This window comes from Odontomachus brunneus, unplaced genomic scaffold, assembly GCF_010583005.1.
Source record: "Odontomachus brunneus isolate Ranch 3 - 2012 unplaced genomic scaffold, Obru_v1 Obru_scaffold_023, whole genome shotgun sequence".
NCBI classification, from domain to species: domain Eukaryota; kingdom Metazoa; phylum Arthropoda; class Insecta; order Hymenoptera; family Formicidae; genus Odontomachus; species Odontomachus brunneus.
Window position 1 is genome coordinate 1098538 of NW_022639473.1, and position 22246 is coordinate 1120783.

Below are 22246 nucleotides of genomic sequence, written 5' to 3' on the forward strand. Positions count from 1 at the left end.
GAGAGAGAGAGAGAGGGAGAGAGAGCATCCTCCCCGCGTGCGCCGAAACGAGAAACTTTCCAAGCCGGATTTTCATTCGGTAGTAGTAACGGGCAACTGAGTGGACCAGGTGACGCGAAGAATACCTCGCACCGGGAGCTTTAGCATATTCGTGTGAAGCGTTAACATCCGGGAACGCGAACGGGATTAACGTCGTCGACGACGTGAGCGAGGACGAGGTCGACGGCAACGTCTGCACGCCGTTCGTCATGCGAAACGCGGACTCGTTTCGGAACTTGACGGGAACAACTGTCCCGCATAATTGCGCCGTGTAACGAACTGATAGTAAGATCCCCCACGTCGTTTCCTCTCCACGGTGACTAAAAAGAGATGAGAATGAGACTAATGAGAACGCGTGTTGCGTTACGTCGCATGGGACGTTTCTTTGAGCCTGTTGATCGCACAAGTGTGGTAATCTTTTCCAACATGTCTTGTGTAATGTTTAAATCTGCTTTTATAAGATTGTTATTGACTATCTTATAAAATAGATATTGATACGGCTTTGTATAGTCGTACCTCATTTAGTCATTATTTTTTAGTTAAATACTATTTGTATTTGATAACCTTTGTGCCACCAACACGGAATTGTTGTCGCGTTAATTTCCAGATCTGGAATTAGAAATAAAATGAAAAAAATATCTACCTTTTCACTCGTATTCCTGCCGGTATCAATTTGCCGGGTTAATCCTGTCTGCGTTTAACGAATCATTATCGCGAGAAAAACCAAGTTATAGCATGTGCATTTTGCACGTCGCCTTTTGCCAGGAGCTGCGAAATCGATATCTCGTAGAAAGAAAATTCAATTACGACTAATTGCGAGTTGTTTTATCCCCAAACAAGACAGAAGACCCTGAGAATACTTCTGTCGTTAATAAGCTGGAATTAGAAGGAAAATAGGAAAGAACTATATTTCTAACTATGTTTGCCCCGTTTCTGCCAATATGAATTTGACAAACAAAAATTAATCTAACCTGTGTTTGTCGCATTGTTATTATGAAAAAGAGCCAAATTGCAACGTAACTCGCATTTTTCACGTACCTGTCGTCCATCACGGTGAAACCGACATTTTGCGGGAACAAAAATCGATTACGACTAATTGAAATTTGTTTTATCTCGAAAGAAGAGATAGAAGAGACGCTAGGAATTATTATCTTGCTAATAAATTGGAGTTAGAAGCAAATAGAAAAGAATTGTCTTTTCGTCTGCGTATTTGCCCCGTTTCTGCCAATATTAATTTGAGAAAAGGGAAATATTAACCAAACTTGTATACGTCGAATTATTATCACAAAAAAAAAACCAAACTGTAACGTAAAATCCGCATTTCGCACGTCACCCCATGTCCAAATATCGCATTTTTCGTGGAAACAACTACGATCGCGACTTGCCCTCGATGAGAATAGCAGACGCTGCTGGAAGACGCGGTCACTTCCGGAGGGATATTCCCGCGTGCGTCGTAGTTCGCAAGTGCGAAATTGAAAATTATACTAGCAGCGAAATTATCGGAATGAATCGCCACAGTTCGCTCTCGCTCGCGCAGCTAACGTTGCGGAACTATGAGGACACCAAGACGCGCATCCGCCAGTCCCCGAAGGTGTCTTCGTGGCGCTGACTGCGGCCGTGGTGTCCGGATTTCCGGCTGTCGTGTCCTCGGGTTCGCCAAATTGCACGCCACCTGGCAAGACGAATAGTTCGACGTGGAATGCGTCGCAATGAATCCACGAAACGCCTCGTATACCACCGACCTCGCGTCAGGATTCTACCACCCGGACAATAGCACGGAGAGCCGTTACTTACTGGCACCGTAGTCGAGGGAAGCGCACGGCGCGCATTCCGACAAGTACAAACTGTATTATAGAAAACAGAGAGATTTCGGCGGAGGAACGACGCGACGACGCGTGTTACACGCGCGTGCAACGTGCGAAATGTTCGGGTATCGGCGAGTTATAAATAGCGGCGAACACGTGCGAATGTGTTTCTTTCAAACGCTCGGAAGCAGAGGCAGAGCCGACACGAGCCGTCCGTCATAAAATAAGTTACGTGAGAACGCGAGTTGTTAATAAAATATTGCAATTGGATAAAATATAAAAGGCTCTCAGGATCTTCATAAAACACCCTGTTTCACTGTTATAAAATATAAGAAATAAGATTCTCTCAGTATCTGTTCTCAATTATTTCTTAATAAAATAAAATGTAAAATCCTCAAAGCATCTGCGATTATTTTACTGAGGAAATAAAAAAACATTCTCTGTTATTATTATATAATTATGTAATTATGTTATTATGTAATTATTTTATCAATAAAATATATCAGCGCGTTCCCTTTTTGAATCTCTTCCTATAATTATTTTATTAATGAAATAAATAAAATTTTCAGAAACACTGCAATTTTATTCTATTAATAAAAAATTATTTTCCAAATCCTCAGAATTATTTTATTAGTAATATAAAATAAGACTCTGTCACAGAGAGAGAGAGAGAGAGAGAGAGAGAGAGAAAAGATTTGTGTATATAATTGTTCCATTGATAAAGCAAACAAAAAATGCTCAGCAATCTGCAATTATCTTATTATTAAAATAAAATAAGATACATGGGATTTGAGCAGACATTATGAAAATGAAGAGTTAATTAGAAACCTCGCCGACATTATCGCGCGGATTGTGCGTCACGTATATGACGTCAATCGATTGAAACCCGGTAATGAAACGTTATTTTTAATGAATCACTAATAATGAACATATATTCAAGCAGATTCTATTATAAAGTACATCAAGGCGTAAAATGGATTTATTTCCGTTCGGGAAACGACGCAGGATTAAATAATTAATTATTTTCCTTGGACCAGTGTATTTAAAATGCTTTCATATATGCACATTCTCGCGAATAGAATGCTATTCGCGTCGCGACGCTTCGCATTTGTTAGAGCGATCGTCGCTAAACGCTCGCTGATATATTTTATCAATACAATAATTACAGACGTTGAGAATGTGCTTTCATTTTCTTAGTGAAATGACCGCAGATGCTCTGAGAATTTTATATTTCATTTTATTAAGAAATCGCAATGCTGAGGGAATCTTATCTTTTATATTTTATCAGTAAAACAGTGTGCTTTATGGAGATACGGTGCTGCCTGTCCCAGGTCCCGCGTATTCCACATGAAATTACTACATCTTCCTGGTTATTCCTAGCGCGACTCAATAACCGACCGAGAAGAATTGAAACGCCGCAGAAAGTGCGCGATTTATCGTAACAAAGGAATTCCGTCTAACTTCGGAGTAAGTTTCTCTACACGCGTGGCCGTATTGTTGCGTTACGGCGCCGACAAGGGACGTTTTGTAAGCACCTCTCGCGGATACCGGCAGGCATCCTGCACCTGCACATCGAGACAGAAAGAGAGAGGGAGTAAGAGAGACGCATGGAAATCGCATGAGCATTTGAACTTGGAAACTTATTCATAGAATTCTCGCACTCTATCTCTCCCGCTGGTCTGCGCAAATATTCTCCCGCCCCTTGCGAATGCGCGCGCGCGCACGCTTTGTCCCAATCCGCAAATAGAGCAGATAAGAGAAAAGAAACACATGTCAAACGTTCGATCGAAAACGGTGGAAATCAGCGCGCGCCAGTCACCAGCGACACGAAAGAAAGAGAAACGCGGGATGCGTCGCTGCCGCCTGCGATCTACGACACCTATCGTATTCACGCGTGTGACTAATTCGCGTTTGCTGGAGCAACGGGGTGAGAGAAGACGGGATTCCGTCGTCGCAAGCCAAAGGGCGCGAGTCAGCGCGCTGACGACGCAAAGTGCGCAATGCGTCGAAAAGCGAGATATCAATCATTCTGTGAGTCATTGCACAATTAATATGTAAAATAGGGAGAATATTGATATTTTTTGTAAGAACGGAATCGAAAAATTGATTGACAGCATAATATTTTAGGCGGTAAATATATTTGAAATAAAACTTGAACGTTTTTCTGTTCATTCTTATTAAATTAAAAAAAAACTTAATTTAAAGTTTCAAATATTATTTGTAGGTTGAGACGAATGCATTAAAAAAAAAGTGATTAATTGTCTTAATAGACACGTGATTTGATTATTTTGGCAACATTTGACAGAGTCACCAACGTGTAGCGTTCGTGAGAGTAGCAGGATAAAGGATGAATCTTATTTTCGCATTTGCGCGCAACAAGCAAACTTTGTAAAGTGCATAAAATATTATAAGTCTACGTTGAATGGATAAAAAGTCCCTAATGATAGTTTTAACTTGAAATCAGCAAGATAATCAGATCTGAATTTTGAGTTAGATGTGGATTTTTCCGTGAATTATGATTGCAAATATAGCGTCATATCGCTATGTATGATAATTCAAGTAAATGACCTAGTTTACTTTTCTTTTGATTCAAGTAAAGATTTTAGGTCACATATATCGTCACATAACGTCACATATATCATACGATTGAGATCTAACTCTAAGTTCAACGAAGCACAGTTCGGCTACCTCGATATGTTTCAAGTCATGATTAATTAGAGATATGTCAAAGTGGATGACAAACTTCAAAAATGTCGGTAACGTAGAGGCGATCGTCGAAATGTCATGCCGTCAGTCGCTAACAAGATCACATATGCCTTTCCGTATCTTTAGTACAAATAGATCTTATATAAATATGTGCTCTGCTCTGTTTGACCATATTTAGCGGGGAATATAACCGCGCGTACATAGAAATCTCTCGGCAAACTTTTCGTATAATTTTAAGCTTCCAAGTTCAGTCGTGAAGATACTACTATGTTCCTCGAAATTTTTCTAAGTGCAGCAAACACACGTTCAGAGTGTGCAGGCCGCGGAACTTTTGTATCAGGCAAATATTTGCGCTGACAGCTCGAGGTCAATTTTAAAAATGTTTTATCATTTCCATTGGGCAATGGCTTTGTTCAGGAAGAAAAGCTTCTGGACAAAATTCATGAGTCTGACTGGTATGTGTTTTTAATCTTGGTTGAATCTAAGGGCACATTCATTCAATCAGATTCACGAGTTTTGCAGCAATGTAAAGCAGTTTCCTCAGCTGAATGCAGCCAATACTCCAAATCATTGTTGCGCAAATAATTGCATGGAAGTATTTACAATTCTTTGCAATCAATACGACGTAAACTTTGCGAAAAAGAAGTCAGTATTTTTTCGGTCAAGTTTTCACATATGGCATAATACAGCCCTTAATACGGGCCTCGGATCATTAAAAACACTCTTGCATCTATTTGAATCAAAAGAGGAACTCTATATGCTTATGAAGCGTTTCTGATCATGACTATCCGTTTATTTCTGGTACAGAAAAAAAGGGAAAAAAAAGAGAGAAAGAGAGAATGAAAAAAGGACAGCCGAGAAAGGACCTAGGTAAAAATCGCACGACGCGAGCGACGTTATGAAAATACTTCCGCCGCAAATAGCGTCCTCTCGCTATCGCGAGTCAGGCCAGTTAAACCCTCGTGAAAATGTTTTTCACGGCGACCTTTTGTCACGCCCGACGATATTCCTCGCTTTGCTAACACCGCAAAGCTTTCTCCCGCGAATTTTCGAGCGGCGCGCGCCCTACCCGCCCGCCCGTCCGAGAGATCTATGAAGTTTTTAGTGGATTTCGCTGTAACGACGTCTAGTAGATTTTGATAGAAGCACCACCGCCGCCCTCCTTAACGCTACTTTCGAGAGCGAGCCGCGGCAATAGCGACGATCACAATGTTTATTGCCCGACTTCCTCCGCGCGAGAAGCGAGAAAGAATTCCTTCTTCACTCCAACCCCGTCCTGCCCGACTTCAGACCGATCGTTTACCTCTCTCGCGGCCGCTCTAAAGAGGGTTAGGCGAACCAACATAAACCGCGGAGCTGACGGGCATGCGAAAAGATTTAATCGACCATATACGCGTGCTCACGTTCGATTGTATGTTCCTCTTAGCGAGAGAAACAGAGAGGGAGGGAGAGAGAGAAAAAGAGACGAAGAGAGCGAGAGACCAATAAGATCAGAACCCAGCTATACGCGAACGATTCTTCCTGCTCGCTGATTTGAGAAACGGAAGGAGGACGCGTCGTCCTCATGTCTCCAACCCCGCCGTGGAGGCTCCATTCGCTATTCCACGTAGATTCCGTTGTCATACTTCCGACGATAAATCACACGGCTGCTACAGCGCTCACGGTGCGCTTTGTGCAGACGTGGGCGCATAAGAACGCGCTGACAAATGTATGTGTATGTGTATATATGTGTGTGTGTGTGTGTCTATGTCGTGGGTGCAATTAAAATTTGGATTCGCATTGTTGGAATTTGACGAAAACTCGTCGCATTGTCGGCCTGATTCCATTGGATCAAAAGATTTTACAGATTTTAGATCGGACAATTGCTGGAAAAGTAGTAGATGAATATCGTGCTGAAAATAATGCTGAATATCGATGACAGATACTTTCACACAAACATAACACGATTTGCCAAAGATAAGTCATTTTATAGATTTGAAGTCAGACAATTGCTTGGGAAATGCCAAGGATGGGATATATGATGAATATAGGATATTTTCATTAAATATGAAGCATGCGTTTTCATTACTGTTCATAAAAACATGTCCAACTTTTCCAAATAAATTGCCTAATAAGTAGAATTTGTCGCGTCATAAACTGAACGATATAAACGAGTACTGAGTCAGTCAAATAGTTTGGTTTGATTTCTCATATTTTGTCTTTATTGCATTCAACAAAAAAGAATTTCTCGTCCACCAATAATCTATCGTCACCCGTGTCTGTGATCCTCCAATAACATTTTTCCAGAATTTGCCTGTCTTCTTTATGCTTTCTTTTCATAGGTGGTGGGTTTAGGGTTCGATAGGGACAGAAAATCGAGCTTGTTGACTAACTTAATATTTAAAGACCCTGCGGTGTTTGAAAGTGCGTAAAATCAGGCCATTGAGAGCCACCGTGGGGTTTTTGACGTGACAATTTAATTCGCAGGCGAATGATAATTTTTCAAGGAGAACGATAAGCGTGGTAGAATTTTCGCAATCTTTGAAGCGCCGTCAAACCGACCTTTTCAACCTTGACGTAGTGAATATTAATTAATATCAATATTAAATCAGACAGAAAAACTCTGAAGAACGTATCGTTTGTTCGAGAAATATTATTATTCTCTCGCGGATTAAATTGTCATGCCAAAAAACCTGCGATAGCTCTTGCTGACCCGAATTTACGTGATTGAATGATTTAATATTTTTCTCGGGATATTAAATCGCTCAGTCATGTGAAACCTGGGATATTAATTTCGATAACATTTGTACTCGTGTCTCTTGAAATTATTTCCAAGTCTAAGCACAGCGATAAAAAATTAAAATCGTGTGATTTTCTCGAAATTTATTTTCCCTCTAAATTCTCGAATTACAGGTAGAGAAGTAAGGGAGGTGAGCGAATTTAGAATACTTGGACATGCTTAATTCGATATTACTATTCATCAGTAATAATTAAGACGCGTTATATAAGGAATAGAGTCAATCACCGCGCATCGACGAGTCAACCCAAGACAACGCCAATAGAGAGGTGCGCAGACACGTTCATAAAATATTATTACATTAGTTAGCGGAATTATTTAATTGGCTAGGTTGGTTCTCCACAGATCGCTCAAAAGCGAACTTCTTTCTAACCTAATTTCAACCCAGTTCGGAATTTATTTGCTTCTATTTTAACTCGGTTCAGTTTGAGGCGTCTACCTCGCCAAGTCTTATACGAGGCTTCATAAAACGCAATACTATTCTTAACTAAGAAAACTAAAAACTCCCGCCCAAATCGCCGACTTCTAGCGTCATTTCCTCACTTTTGAAAAGAAGCTCTCCCTTAAGAAGTTGATAATTACCGGAACTACCAACTCGTCATCTTCTTCTCGCTCGTCGAGCTTTCGAAGATGAAACTGCAACGCAAATCACTCCAGAATTTAAATTCAACACAATGAGACGTGCCCAAGTCGAAAGAGTAAGATCTTTCTATTCTGATCAGAAATTTTAGTTACTAGCTAATTTCTGGCCAGTTTGGATGACGCTTGCTTTGCCAGTAATTAAACGGCAAAACTAGCCAGTTTTTTTATCAGTTTCTAACCAAACTTTCTTTTTTCTACACAAAATTCTACCGAATAATTTTCATTGTTTCTATATGGATTATATATTGAATATATTCTATATTGATCTATACCGATTCTATATTGTAAAATATTGCATTTTATTATTCAATATAAAAATAAGACTCATGTTTCAAAAGGTAGAGTCATTATTGAGATGTTGTAGCTTGATTTTTAATTACCATGTATTCTTCTTTAGTTTTCGATTAGTAACTGATGAAGAAACATAAGCCAGTATTATTCGAGTTTTACTAGACAGCAACTGCCTAGCATTTACTCAATATTTTTTGTTGCCTATTCTGACAGAAAAATGTTTCAACATTTGTAACTATCAAACAAAGAAATAATTATGGTCAAAAAATACAAATTATGGTCAAAAAACCATTTTTTAGTCAAATTGTACTATAATATTAATAATAATAATCTCGCATGTTGTTATTATTATTTTTGTGTTAAAGCGACCAAAAAATATAACTGAGGCCGAAAGTAACTTTAGCTATAATTTCACAATTTCTTTTTCTCAGTATAATTGCTGACCAATACTCATCTGTCCAGTTTCTCAACAGTCACTGTCTAATAAATCCCAGCCAGTTTCTGGCTAGTGAGCAATTTTCTCGGGCAATTTTTCTACTTGGAAATATCCGCGATACGCGACTGCAATCGCGCGCGCGCACGCTCGAGCCCCTCTTAATTGTAAATAAAATCGCGGGACAGCGGAGATCGCCGCTCGATCTCACAGAATAAATTTATTCAGGGCGATTGATCCACCACACGCAGCGGTATGAATTTTCCGCGACGAATTTTCCACGGATGAACGACCACGGGAACTACCGGGACGAACGGACGGAGGCAGGAGGGTAGGAAGGAGGGAGAAAGGGAGTTCCGCTCGCGCGCGCAGCTTTTTGTTGTCCGACGAAAACTTTAATGGAAAGATTACAACCGAATGACAGTAAACGTAACGCAAATTGAAACGTGAATGAGATCGCTGAAAGACTAATAAGTATAGCGATTGGATAATATCCCGGCGGCGATGCGCCTCGAGGCTTCCAGCCATTTGCCACTTATCCCAACTTCGCGAACAACGATTGCGGCGACGGCAACGGCGACGACGTCGACGACGACGTCGTAATTGCTGTTTACGTTCGTGATTCCCGCGAACACACTCGAACTTTAAAGACTGCTCTCCCTCTCCCCCTCTCTCTCTCTCTCTCTCTGTGCCACCAGCTCGATACCACGCACAATTGTCTCTTTCAATCGACTCCTCTCGTTTGAAAAGCCTCACGACTGCGCATCGCGCAATGCATCGCGAGCGCTCGCAATGGTAGCTTCGAGAGGCCCGTATTCGCGGTGTGGAACGTTGCATTTCGAGAGCAGAGCTCGCCCGCGAGACGTTCGTGTCTCCTGATGAACACTTAAATTTATTCCGAGTAATCACGAGCAATAATTGTCGAGCCGGCCGGTCGCGCGGAGACAGAGAGAGAGAATCGCTCGAAAGAGCCGCGATGAAGCAATTATCGAAAACGGAAATAGGTAATAGACGAGAAACCTGGTCTCCCGTCGTCTCTTCTAAAGTCATCGAATATTTTTGGCTTATTCAGCAGAAATAAACACGGATTATTGTGAATTTCTGATTATCAGAAATTCAAATGAAAAGAAGCTTTGGCAGGCGAGAGCCGTTGCGAGATTTTAGACGCAGTAATTTTTTTTTTAATAAGAAAACACGACTGTTCATGGGGAAGACGGGATGTAATGTGACGTTTAAAATGATTGCGCAAAGAATGATTACACAAAGAAAGAAATACGTGAAGATTTCTCGCGGAATTTAGATTTATATCCCATAAATGTTTACTCACAAAAGTAAACTTCGTTTCGCAGAAATGAACTTTATATCCCACGTGTAAATTTTCAAGTATTTCCTTTCAACGTGCATCGAAAATCTTTCGACGACTCTCACTCTTATCAGAGTTTCCTCTCACTTAGATTCGCGATTGAATGTCATTAGAGCCGTATCTAATACTTCATCTCGGACGGTACGTTTTATCGGTCGCACGTAGTAGCTACGTACGCGCCATCGCAAAGCAGAGTCGCTAACACAACTTCGCTGCAGAAATTTCTCAAGATCTCCCTGGGCACGGTGCAGACTCCGAACGGAATGCCGAAATTTGTCCCAAAATGGGTTATCGTGCTGCGATACCAATTGGAAACTCCGTCTTTATCCCAGACATGGATTGTCCGTCTACAATCGAGATGGAAATTCGCATCCTTCTTTTAGTCAGGCAAATCAGTAAACTTTCACGGAATCGAATAAGATATCTTTAGTTTTGGATCAATTATTGAATTCGATAGGACGAAATATTAAAGACGTTGTGCAATATTTGTCGCGCGATATTCATCAATCATTACATGCATAATTGTTTTAGATTATTGCACAAAACAATTATTGGTTTCTTCATAACTAGAAACGATGAAAGAATATAGACTCGTATAAAATTAATTTGAAATATAAAGAATCAAGATAATTCTTAAAATTTAAAAAAATGTATGCTTTCTTCCTTGAAACATATTTTATATTGTATAAAAAAGTAAATATGCTGTTAATAAAATAAATATCAAATAAATATTTCTTAATTTTTAAATATTCTTCCCTTTTAATGTAGATCGTTTGATTAATGTAATGAGAAGCCAAAGACGAATGTTCTTTCTATCATAAATTCTTTCAAATTTCAACGTCATTTTTCCCATTTTTGTGCTGCGCTTCAAACAAAAATTTTGTTCGCATTTAACCTTCCGTGTCTTAAAGTCTATGGAATAAATTTCAAAACCAGAGAAAATTTTCCCGAAGAAACGTCGCGAAGAGCAAATTGGGTTTGCCCGTGACCTCCCCCTCAGAATCTTTTAAATCTGTATCTCCGCGAATTCCCCAGACAGAATTCATAACTTTTGCAGCGGATCAGCCTGGATTAGCCAATTAGCTGCCGGGAAATGTTCCGCGTGTCGCACGATCGGACGCAGAAACGCGACAACGAGGGCAATCCGCGCGAAATCTGTGGCACGCTGCGACGCATTCACTGAGCTTAAACATGCTCGTGTTTCAGGATCATGCAACCAGTCCTTGGGGATGGAGTCAGGCGACATACCGGATTCAGCTATCACTGCGTCCTCATCGTATGTGACGAACGTCGGACCGCGAAATGGCCGGTGAGTGCATTACTTTTACGACGCGCCCCTTTCCGCGACATTAAGAGAGATAGAGAGAAAGAGAGAGAGAGAGAAGGAGAACAGATACGCTACACTAACCGTTTTAATGCAACACGAGTAGGACACGTCCGACAACGTCCGTCCAACGGCTCGCCGTTTCAACGCGGCGAGATCGCGCGAGCGAGTGTGTCACGCATTATTTTCCGCTCTCCTTCGCGAATCGGTTTCACCCATATTTCACGCCCGTGCCGGAGAGGGAAAGAAAGAGGGTTCTGTTTATAACTCAACGCGATGCTATTCACCTAGCCCGTACTATATATCCGCGGGAGTTTGCTTTTTCAGCAGCGCGCGACAGCGATATTGATTCGACGACGCTCTCGGGCCGGGAATTTAACTTATTCAAACCTAATTTCCTTCGAGTTACATGCCGGGCGCGCCTGCGACTGTCAAGCGCGCAATCGCGCTTCTCTCTTTCCCTCTCTCTTTCTCTCTCTATCTATCTATCTATCTCTATCTCGGCCCGAGAAGCGGCAATCACGTTTTATATAGAGACACAGACCGAGGAAGAGACGGTGCGGCATTTTTAAGTGAACTGTAATCTCCGCCCCGGCGAGAACGATCGCGCTTTACTGCGATTTAATTCGGTTGTTGTATATACTCCGCGCGACCGGAAAAAGGGAGAGAGAGAGATATTTCAAGGCAGAGAAAGAGAGGAAAAGAGGTAACGCGTGTAACAGCTTGTTTTCGCTCGATTGATCGATTTATTTAACCGACATGCAGAAGCGGACGGAACGAGGAAATTGGAAAAAATTAAGCTTTTCCCTCGACACACGGAAGTACACACAGAATATCATAGTTTCGTTTCATATAAATTCTTTTCAATTTAGGTATGTTTTTAGTAGTCTAGGAATAGACTGTTAGTAAGCACCATCTTGCTAAGAAACGTAGCAAGTTTCGCTGGAAATATAGCAAATATTTTAATAGTACATTTCAGTGCTATTAAAAAATGAGGTATAAGTAATATGTGAGACAAAAGGATAATCGATTACGACAGAATATCGATCTATTTTCGGTTTTCAACAAAATCCGATAAGCGCGAAAATTTGGGCAAAAATTTCTCAAGATTTTCTTAGATGCTGCGTAAATCGTGATCAGAAGTTCAAAGTTCTAAATTGAAAAATTCGGAGAAATAATCTCAAATATACCGAAATAAATATAGATAAAAAATTTCTTGGTGCAACTGAAAATTAACTCAGACTATTTTGCCAAATTTTAAAAAATCGATGAAGGACTCTTTCGTTTCTTTGCGGGACTGCAGTCCAAATTTGTCCCGAAATAAGTTATCTCGCTATGATACCAATTGAAAGCCCTATTCTTCTTAAAAAGAGATTCTCTATCTAGAATCTGAATTACACTTTTCTTCCTTTAGTAAGTAAAGTTGATATGCTCTTATCAACTATCAACTAGAATCAAGTAAAGAATTTCATTGTGTGTGAGAGAGAGAAAGAGAAAGATACCAATTTCTGAATTATATAGAATAAAATAACTAAAAAAAAGATAAAAATAGAAATATTTGATATCGTTTAATCTTTTCAGAGTTAATGATGCACAAACGTGCGTCTAGATATGTTTAATTTTTCCCTTTGAATTTAGAAATATTGCCGACAAGAGACTATAACGAGCAGTTCTCTGTGTAATAAACATGCACCACAAGTTTTATCAAAGAAGGAAAATCTCGTTGCATAATTTCAACAGATATTTATATTTATGTCACTTTAAACTTTTTAAATATTGATACTCCGCAAAGTGTACACACTCAAAGCATTTCATATATTGCGTTTAATCCTAAACTGCGTTTAATTCTCCGCAAAATGAGAGCCACGAGAAAATCTTTGAGAGAACGAATTGGAGAGAGCAAATGGGATCTGTTTGAGTTTCCGACGTGGACGCCGTGCGATTGAAGCATTACATTTCCGACCTGGATCTGCGTGGATTTTCCAAGCGGAGTTCGAAATTTTTGGGGAAACCTCACTTCAGGGAGCGGAATCAAGCGCCAAGAAATTTTCCACGTGGCGTCTCCCGGCCATCAGGAGCGAGTCTCGAGAGCGAACCGCGCCGCCATTTGTAATTAAGCGAAATATATACAATATGTAAATGACGCGACACGCGGATCGCCGGATTATTACGTTCCAAGAGCGGATAATTAAAGCAGTGGTAAGGGCGGTCATTGATCAGACGTCAGACGCGCCTGATAAATGAGGACCGCCCGAAGCTTCGAATACGTCAAATTGTCGGTCCGAAGGAACCTCTCTCGTGCGCGTGCGAGTGTATGATATACGTATACATAACGGGAGTGTATAATATATACGTATATATATGTATATATAGGCACATAAAGGCGCGGCCCCGGCGAAAGAGGAGCGCCGCGCAACGTTACATGTATATTCCGCGCAGTATATTGTTGAAGAATATAAAGATTCGATAATAAAAAGTACGGCCGCGGGACATTATTCTTTCATTGAAACGAAGTTTCGCAACGTGGAACCTCGGTGTATAATCTTTAACGAGACGGAAGATAGCTTGACCCGAACAAAAACGTATCTAGTAGAGAAGATTTCAAGACTAGTAGCTAGATAGTAATGACTAGATAACTTTTCTAGCCAGTCACTCGTGACTGATTAAATATTCTTATTTAGTCTTTTGAATGTCAGGACTATCTAATAATTATACCAATTACATAGATAGTGGCTAGATGAAAAAGATTACACAGTAATGAGACAGAAAATCATCGGTAAATCCTGAATAGAAATCGGATATCAGAACTGTTTAGTACTTATATCAATTATAATTACAAGTTATTTTTTTGTACCTAGATACTAGATAATTTTTCTGATTATAGTCACTAGGAGAAGTGAGCGTTACATTCCTAGCTAGTAGCAATGTAAGACCCAACTTTTCTGTGTCATTACTAGACAATCACTAGATTCAATTTCTGCTCGGGGATATTATGCAATAGCGAGTGAGAGAGAACGCCATAATTTTTTCTCTCTTTCTCTCTCTCTCTCACTCCCCTGTTCGGTCGGTTCGTGGCTTTGTAATATTAACAGCGAGAGCTCCACTCTCGCCTAGTTGACACTCCACACACGTAGCGAGTTTTCGCAAGTACGTCCCGTGTACTTTGTTCCCGCGATTCGCTTAATAATGTGAATGTCGATGCGACGCCGAAGAGCGGCGCTGAGAAACGCGACGACAAAGTTCTTTTATCATAAGGGCCGAGTTAGCGCGAGAAGTGGTACGTCGCGAGACACGGCGCGCAAACGCTATCCGGAAATCAATCGTCGGCGAGAGACGGCCCGGAACACGAGGAGAGATCTTCTCGATCTCGACGACGAAGTTAAGTTTGTTATTAAGCGCACGAGGCGCCACACTCGACCAGTCGAGGCGCGGACTTTTATTAGCGCCATTTAGCACAAACGTAAATAATTGAGAGAAAACGTGAGAAGCGTCAACGGGAGGAAGAGGAGGAGAAAGAGGGAGGGAAAGCGTGAGTAAATCACGGATGTTCGCTGTTTAAGTATACTTTACGGAGGAGCATGGAAGTTCTTAAAACCCCAGAAATGGGCTGCTCGCGAATTGTTCTTCGCAGTTCAGGGGAGCACGATAGCAATGGAACTGCACGATATAATTGCGCGCGGAACGGTAAAACGATAATTCCGTGGCATTTCCGAAATTAAAAGTCTGCGGTTCCGCCCTGCCACGAGGGCGTGAGTCACTGCAGATTCAATGAGCTTTCTTTTGCCAATTTTTGCACACAAAAAATTATGACAAATTCTACATTATATTTATGTGCAACCACATTGTCGCAAAAGTGGAATTGTGATAAGATAAAAAATAAAATATAGTTTGTGGCGCAACATTTACATGAGTAGCGTTATTATCAGTAAGTAAGCATGATAATAACGGCACACTGTATACGTTATAATCGCGCGGATGGACTTTTTACAGCAAGACGGTAAAATAACTCCGCGGCATTTTCGAAATTAAAAGTCCGAGAATCTCCCCCGCCGGAGAAAGCGCGCACACAATATCTTCTCTGCGAACTGCGTGGGGACCGTTCGATTAACCTCTTTTTTCCGTCGCGTGCGCATTTTTTGCGGAACGTAAATTATGCACGACGATTCGCAAAACTGTTGTCCTGCAAAGCGCCTCCGATCGGCGCTCGCGAATAACTCATCACTCCTGTTCGTTCGAATTATTAAATGAACTTCCAAACGAGAGGCACATGAAGTTAGACTAAACTCCGCGCGATGACATCGCGCAAATCGTAAAACGCACCGCCGCAACGGTAACTTCAAAATGAAATAAATATTCTGCCTATGAAAAGAATATTTGTCTCTCTCTCTCCCTTCATCTGTCTCGTACGCGTACGTAGTATCAATTAATTAATTTCTATTATGCCATGTAGTTTCGAAAAAAGTGTATATCTACGTTTTTTAAGTTAAATATTAAATAAAAATAGACATGGAAACATGTTCAGGATGAATACATAATTTGAAATGAACAACATAGAAAAATCAATAAAAATGAAATATATCTCAGTAATAAACCAAACTTTCTGTTACGCTATTCTTTTAGAAGCAAAATGAATATCGGGGGTTGTAGAGGGTTAAAAAGAGAAGCTTTTAATCTCAAAACGTCATTTGATCTCGTCACGTTTGCTTACACTTCAAAGTGGAACTTTTGATCCGAATCAATGTCAAATTGTTTATGCTTGCCCTTAGATGCGATACCAATTAATCTCCAAGATTTTCAAAATTTTTCTTATTATTTCTCAAAAATATAGGCAAGACATATCCGTCATCGAATCGCGAGAGCGCGAGACGCTGATGGCGATGATAAGGGAAAACCAGGACTAGTTGGTAAAATCGATTATTTCCGCTATCTTTCAACAAGAGAATCAAGCAAGCAAGATTTTTAAATATCAAAGATAGCTTTGAAATACCTACTTTGCTTGACTCTAAATCTTCATTTACTTGATTTCGTTAAAGAACAGGAGAAACAATCGATCCTGTCGCCTCTGAGTCGCGTTAATAACGTGTTCTGCTAACAGATTGCGGAAGGAGACCGCCGGGGGTGCCTGGTGCCCAAAGAGCCAGATAGAGAAAGGGGTCCGCGAATGGCTTCAGGTCGACCTACTGGGTGCCCACGTCGTCACCGGTGTGCAGACACAGGGCCGTTACGATCACGGCCGCGGTCAGGAGTACGTCGAGGATTACACCTTGGAGTATCGACGTCCCGGCTTCATCGAGTGGCGGCGATATAAGCGCTGGGACAACAAGGAGGTAAGAAGACAAGGCCGGCGGGCGATGCATCTATTGATGCGCCCGCTGCCCCTCGTCCCACGCGAAGAGGGGTGAATGACTTTCATTCGCGTCGAATCAATCCCGAAACCGCCGCTTCTCAGTTAATTAGCCGAACGAACGCCGTGCGAAATGATCGAGCAGCTCGCGACCTCGTTATTTCAACGGATAGATTCTGCCTGCGCGAATCTCCGGGACAGATTCCTCCCGGGTCGGATTCTCCATTCCCGAGAGATTATACAGAATGTTCCTTAATTGACGCTCATTAATCACACACAGCGCCTCTTCTTGTGAGAACTCAAGTCGGAACACGTCGTGAAGCACTCTTTTTCTCGACGATGTTTAATGCAGCGGAGATGGTTGAATGAAATGCCGATCGTTCCTTGTGCGAGCACATGTTCGTGTGACGATAATAAGGATAACGATAATAATTTAAGTAATCACTACTTCGTTATAAACGCGTCGCGAGGAAAAATGACTCGGGATTGTTTGGTTGTTTGATTTTTAGTATGGAACAAGATTGTTATAATTGGTAGGCGCCTTAAGTAAAGACCTTAATGCACATCTTTCAAAGTAAAATTCCAAGTAATGGTGAAGTGTTCCGTCGTATAAAGCGAAGTCTATGTCTCTGAAATATTAGCCTGGGAGTGCAGTTTCACGATTGCTCGCCCATCTCCGAGATGTATCTCGCGCGAAAATCCCTTCTCCCTAAGTTGTTTGTAATTCTAAAACTATCGGGGCGCCTGGGCATCTCCGCTCGCGGAAAATTCACCCCGAATTCGCCGGCGAATCCGCCGTTGGGATCGAGATCGCGAGAAGTTTCGTACAAAAGAAAGAACGAAGGGAAAAAGTCAAGAAAAAAAAATAGTGGGATTAACGAGCAATAGCAACTCTCCGAGAAGTAATATTCGCGTTAAGGGAAAAGGCGCTTCCCGCCGCCACAATATCAAGATCCTTCTGTTTCACGGTTGATCGGATCACAATATTCCCAACTTCGAGCTCGATTTCGCGCGGCCCACTCTCCTCCACTCCCCTCCGGCTTCTTTCACCCCCGCGCGGGACAGTGAGAAGCGGCAATCGATAAGCGATCTGCTCTTGTGTGTTGGAATTGCACGTAACGTCTTCGTGCCCGTAACATATGGTTAAGCGTCACTAAAAGTGCAACTTCCCCTTTTCAAGAGTCAGTCGTCTCTCCCCTCTCCTCTCTCCTTCTTCACCTTTCGCGCGAAAGACGAAGAGAAAGAGAGTTTCTTCTCTCCTTGAGCGACGGTGGTGCTCTCAAATATCGCTCCCCGTTCGAGATTGAATCACGCATCGCTACGCCTTCGACACAGCCGCGCGTTTCCTATAGTCGAATTATTTCTGCCCGCAAAAATCGCTGCTCGCCCCGCACGATTTCGATGTTTCTTCTTAATTGTGCTCCTTCCCTCCCTTCCTCCCTCCCTATTTCCTCTGTATTTTTTGCTTCCTTTCTCCTTCTTTCTCTCTTTCTCCAACAACGGATAACAGCTTTACGTGCAGTCCGCAGGAAAGGAACGAAAAGACGAATACCGCATTTTTACGTCGAAATGTATGCAGCGAGCGCTGATTTAATGCGCTGCAGCTGCATTCGATAATCTCTTATCGCTCAGCCGAGTAGCCACGTGATCTCGAGTCGAAATTTGGATTCTGCATTAACCCTGCAAATTCCATCGAACTTGAAGGATTAATAGAGAATTTCGAGATACAACGCTGTACAGGCTGTGTCCTACCTTGGCGCTGCGCGGATGTAATTTACTGCCACTTTCCCCATGCTGATCTCAGTGGAAGTCTCGTTTCATTATTACATTATATTCGATTATCTCAATGTTCTAACAATGCTTAATCTTTCTTCTGAATTTCAATTAGTAATATATCTCGTTTATGTAATTATATAACACTTATTTATATAACTTAATTACTTACTCGGCTTCTCTCTCTCTTAAATGTAAATAATTTACATGTGACCAATTTAAAACGTAAATAATTTGCTATGTAAATAATTTACAGCTATTAGAAATTAAATACAGATAGAATATTAAGATAACCGAATGTTGAATAATTCCGAAATGTCTCTCTCTGAGACCTACTATGAGGAAAACGGTGGCAAGTGCAACCGTCTTGATCCTCCAAGTTGAATAGAATTCGCGGAGTTGTACGTGTGTGTGTATATATGTAAAGCAGAATCAAAATTTCTCGTCTGAGAGATTACGAATATGAGACTGTCACGAGAAGAGGAGACGAGACGGGGGACGAGTCGGGCCGAAGTTACGTTACGCATCGCGCTTAATTTTACGGGTAACCGAGCAGCAGAAATCGCAACGCCTCATTAGGGCCAGTGTCAATCCGGCGCGGAGGTCCTACAGCCGGCGGTGCCGTCGAAAAGTTCATATCCAGCGTAGCACGGCGACGCGCTAAATGTATTATCGGCGAAATACCGGCGCGACGCGCTGACATCCATATACCGGACGGACGTCCCGATATTTCCGTCCGGGGGAAAAAAAGATGAATAGAGCACTGCGTGGACGAGCGAACGCGCGTACACCCGGCTCGGTATTACATTAACGGCTTCCAAAATCGAGGGACGTCTATAAGTACCAGGGAAATTTCCGGACGGAGTGTCCATTATCCGTTTAATCGTATTAGTGACGCGTGGTTCTCGCGATAAAAGTTACCGCCGTCGAATCCGCGGCTGCCTGAAAAAACTCTCTCGTCAACACCGAATATCAAAAAAAAAGGGAGAGAGAGAAAGAGAGAGGAAAAGAGAAAAGCGGAACGTGACTTCATTATTTTGCGAAGTGACGGCGCTGTTAATCAAATCCCAATTTTCGCGTCGGTCGACGCGCGAGAAGTCGCTAATTTTATTTTATTTTCTCCCTCTCTCTCCTTCTCTCTCTTTCCCTCTCGCGCGTTTTTCCGTTCATTGTTCACGATTTCCCAGATCTGTTTCACTCACGCACGTCGCAACGGCGTTTTCCGCAGGTTTTGGTCGGCAACAGCGACACCTCCACCGTCATGTCGCACAGACTGATCCCGCCTATTTTCGCCAGCCAAATCCGGATCCTGCCGCACTCGGAACACAGACGCACGGTATGCCTTCGCATCGAGCTGAAAGGATGCCGTGACACGAGTAAGTACCCGCGCGCCATAGTGTAGGAAGGATCACATGCTCGACGCGCATCCCGTCCCGCCGACTGTTTTGCGCGTCCGCTTATCCCCCGGAAAATCGCCGAATTATACGGCACGAATAAATTGCGGAAGAAATATTTGCCGTTCGGGGCTTTGTAGGTCGCGGTGGGAAAACCGATGCGCGAAGATTGGAAAAATCATATTTGTTATTTTCCATAAGCCAGCCGCAGATCTCTCGCTAACGACTTTCGCGATCGAGATCGTTACGCAGGAAAAGAAAAACAACGGTGAATCGCTGCAGATACAATCATTCCCGGCATTTTCCCAGCGTTTTCCCCTTGTTTTGACCAGATTTGGGCAGTAATCAGTTAATCAGTTAACAGTCGAGTAACTTTCAACTCAACAGTTAATTTCAATTGAGTCAACCTTCGATTTAAACCAGATATTTGAAAATGCATATTAACTTATTAACTTCTTACTTTTCATACAAGTGGAAATAATTCGCCAATACTGAAATCATCGCGGGCTGTAAACAACGTGCAAAAAGAAAAATAAGCGATATTGGTAGCAGAATTGATTTTCGTCTCTCTGAGCACTATGGTGTTCTTTTCTCGTGTAGAATCTTGAGCATATAACCGTTGATATTTTTCTTCGTGAAAGACTATCTTTCCATTATTTTTACATAAATTTAATCTCCACGATTACGATAGTTAATTATGCAAGTAGTTGGTGTGATTTTTAACTTAGTCAATTTTGTAAGCCACTAACTTCAAATTTGACTCACAAGTAAACCTTCTCAAAAGTTACACTCCAATATCTTTCTAATTTGGCATAAATGTAGAAGTACAAAAAATATTTAGGTCATATTTTTTCATTTTGGCCCACTTGAGTTTTTCGGGCAGTTTATAACTTTTTAATGTTCTCACTACTATCATCAACAAGTACAACAAAAATGCATAAGAAATAAAATTGAATACAAGATATAGGAATTTTTGGTTTGTTGATTATGAATATGAAATCAAATGTGTAAAATGTATAAATTTATATAAATAAAAAATTTGTATAAATAATAAGATGTTTAAATAAAACATGTAAAAAGTTGAAAAAAATTATTTATACAAATAATTTCTCGGTTTGGCCGAGATTCAAACCATTTTCGACTAATTTAGCACAGATTTGAAATATTTCGGTTAGAATCTCGGCTAAAGAAATTTAGAATGGTTCGTATCTCAGCTATGCCGGTTTTGTTAAAATTTTAATTAAAATTGCCAGATTTCGCGATTTGGTCACGATTCGAATCATTTTTTACTAATTTAACACAGATTTAAAATATTTTAGTTGGAATCTCGGCTAAAGAATTTAGAATGGTTCGTGTCTCAGCTATGCCGATAAAATTATTTAACTATATTTTGTATTCAATTTTATTTCTTATACATTTTTATTGTGCTTTTTGATGATAGGAGTGAGAACATTAAAAAGCTATAAACTGCCCGTAAAACCTAAAATGAAAAAAATGTGATCTAAATATTTTTTGTACTTCTACATTTGTGCCAAATTAGAGAGAAATCGGAGTGTATCTTTTGGATAGATTTACTTGTCAGTTGAGAGAAAAATGTAACAATTTACTCCGAATTCCTGGTTTTAACCGCGCGAATTACAGCAGGTTCAACGTTTCATTATGATGGCCATTACATGCGCACAATGTGTATTCCTGCAACTATATCGTATGCATAGTTGTCGTGCAATAAAGTGAGATTTTCGTGTAGTAAACCGTCCTGAAAAACGATGATTTACAGTGGAAAATCTGCATGGGCTGGCAGCAATATACCAAGAGAGAAAAGTTGCTAATCTCACTAAAATTTTAGTCATTTTCGACGCCAAGCATATTCTTCTGTTATTCGAAGGAAAATGTATAACAGCTGCGACTGGCACACAAAGTCAATATCATTAGCGCAAAAATCATCTCCCCAGCTTCAATTATCTCATTACGCAATCGTAGTCACAAGCATCAGACACGTTTTCGTAATACACGCATATAAGATCATTATCAATACTATTGTGGCACTTTTGCTGCGAAAATGGCTACAATTGTAGTCATAAGTAACGCACTTGACCTCTCTTTCTCTTTCTCGACAGAGATTAATTTCGGCCAACTTTTTCTCTCGGTACATATTTATCAGTCAGCACTCAGTATATATGTATATATATGAGGTTATCACATCGAAAAAGCTGTGGCGGGGCTTGCTGCAAAAATGTCTCACGACTATATAATTATTTCACTGTGTAATTACAGCCACAAATAACAAATATACTTTTCCCGGGTGTATGCATACAGAGTTGTCATCAATAACGCAATAGCGGGACTTGCTGCACAG

The 22246-nt window shown here is 41.1% G+C and overlaps 1 protein-coding gene and 1 long non-coding RNA gene across 3 annotated transcripts in view; one reads left to right on the forward strand and one right to left on the reverse strand.

Annotated features, from left to right (window-relative positions):
• Positions 1 to 22246, forward strand: part of LOC116842226 (discoidin domain-containing receptor tyrosine kinase B-like) — a 168294-nt gene that overhangs the window by 111149 nt on the left and 34899 nt on the right. Inside the window, exons 3-5 of the mRNA XM_032811128.1 lie at positions 11262 to 11364; positions 16475 to 16706; positions 19725 to 19872. Of these exons, the coding sequence (XP_032667019.1) occupies positions 11262 to 11364; positions 16475 to 16706; positions 19725 to 19872 (483 nt within the window). The remainder of the gene's footprint in view (positions 1 to 11261; positions 11365 to 16474; positions 16707 to 19724; positions 19873 to 22246) is intronic.
• LOC116842231 overlaps positions 1 to 22246 on the reverse strand; it is a 139655-nt gene that overhangs the window by 29336 nt on the left and 88073 nt on the right. The gene's annotated exons all lie outside the window — the stretch shown is intronic.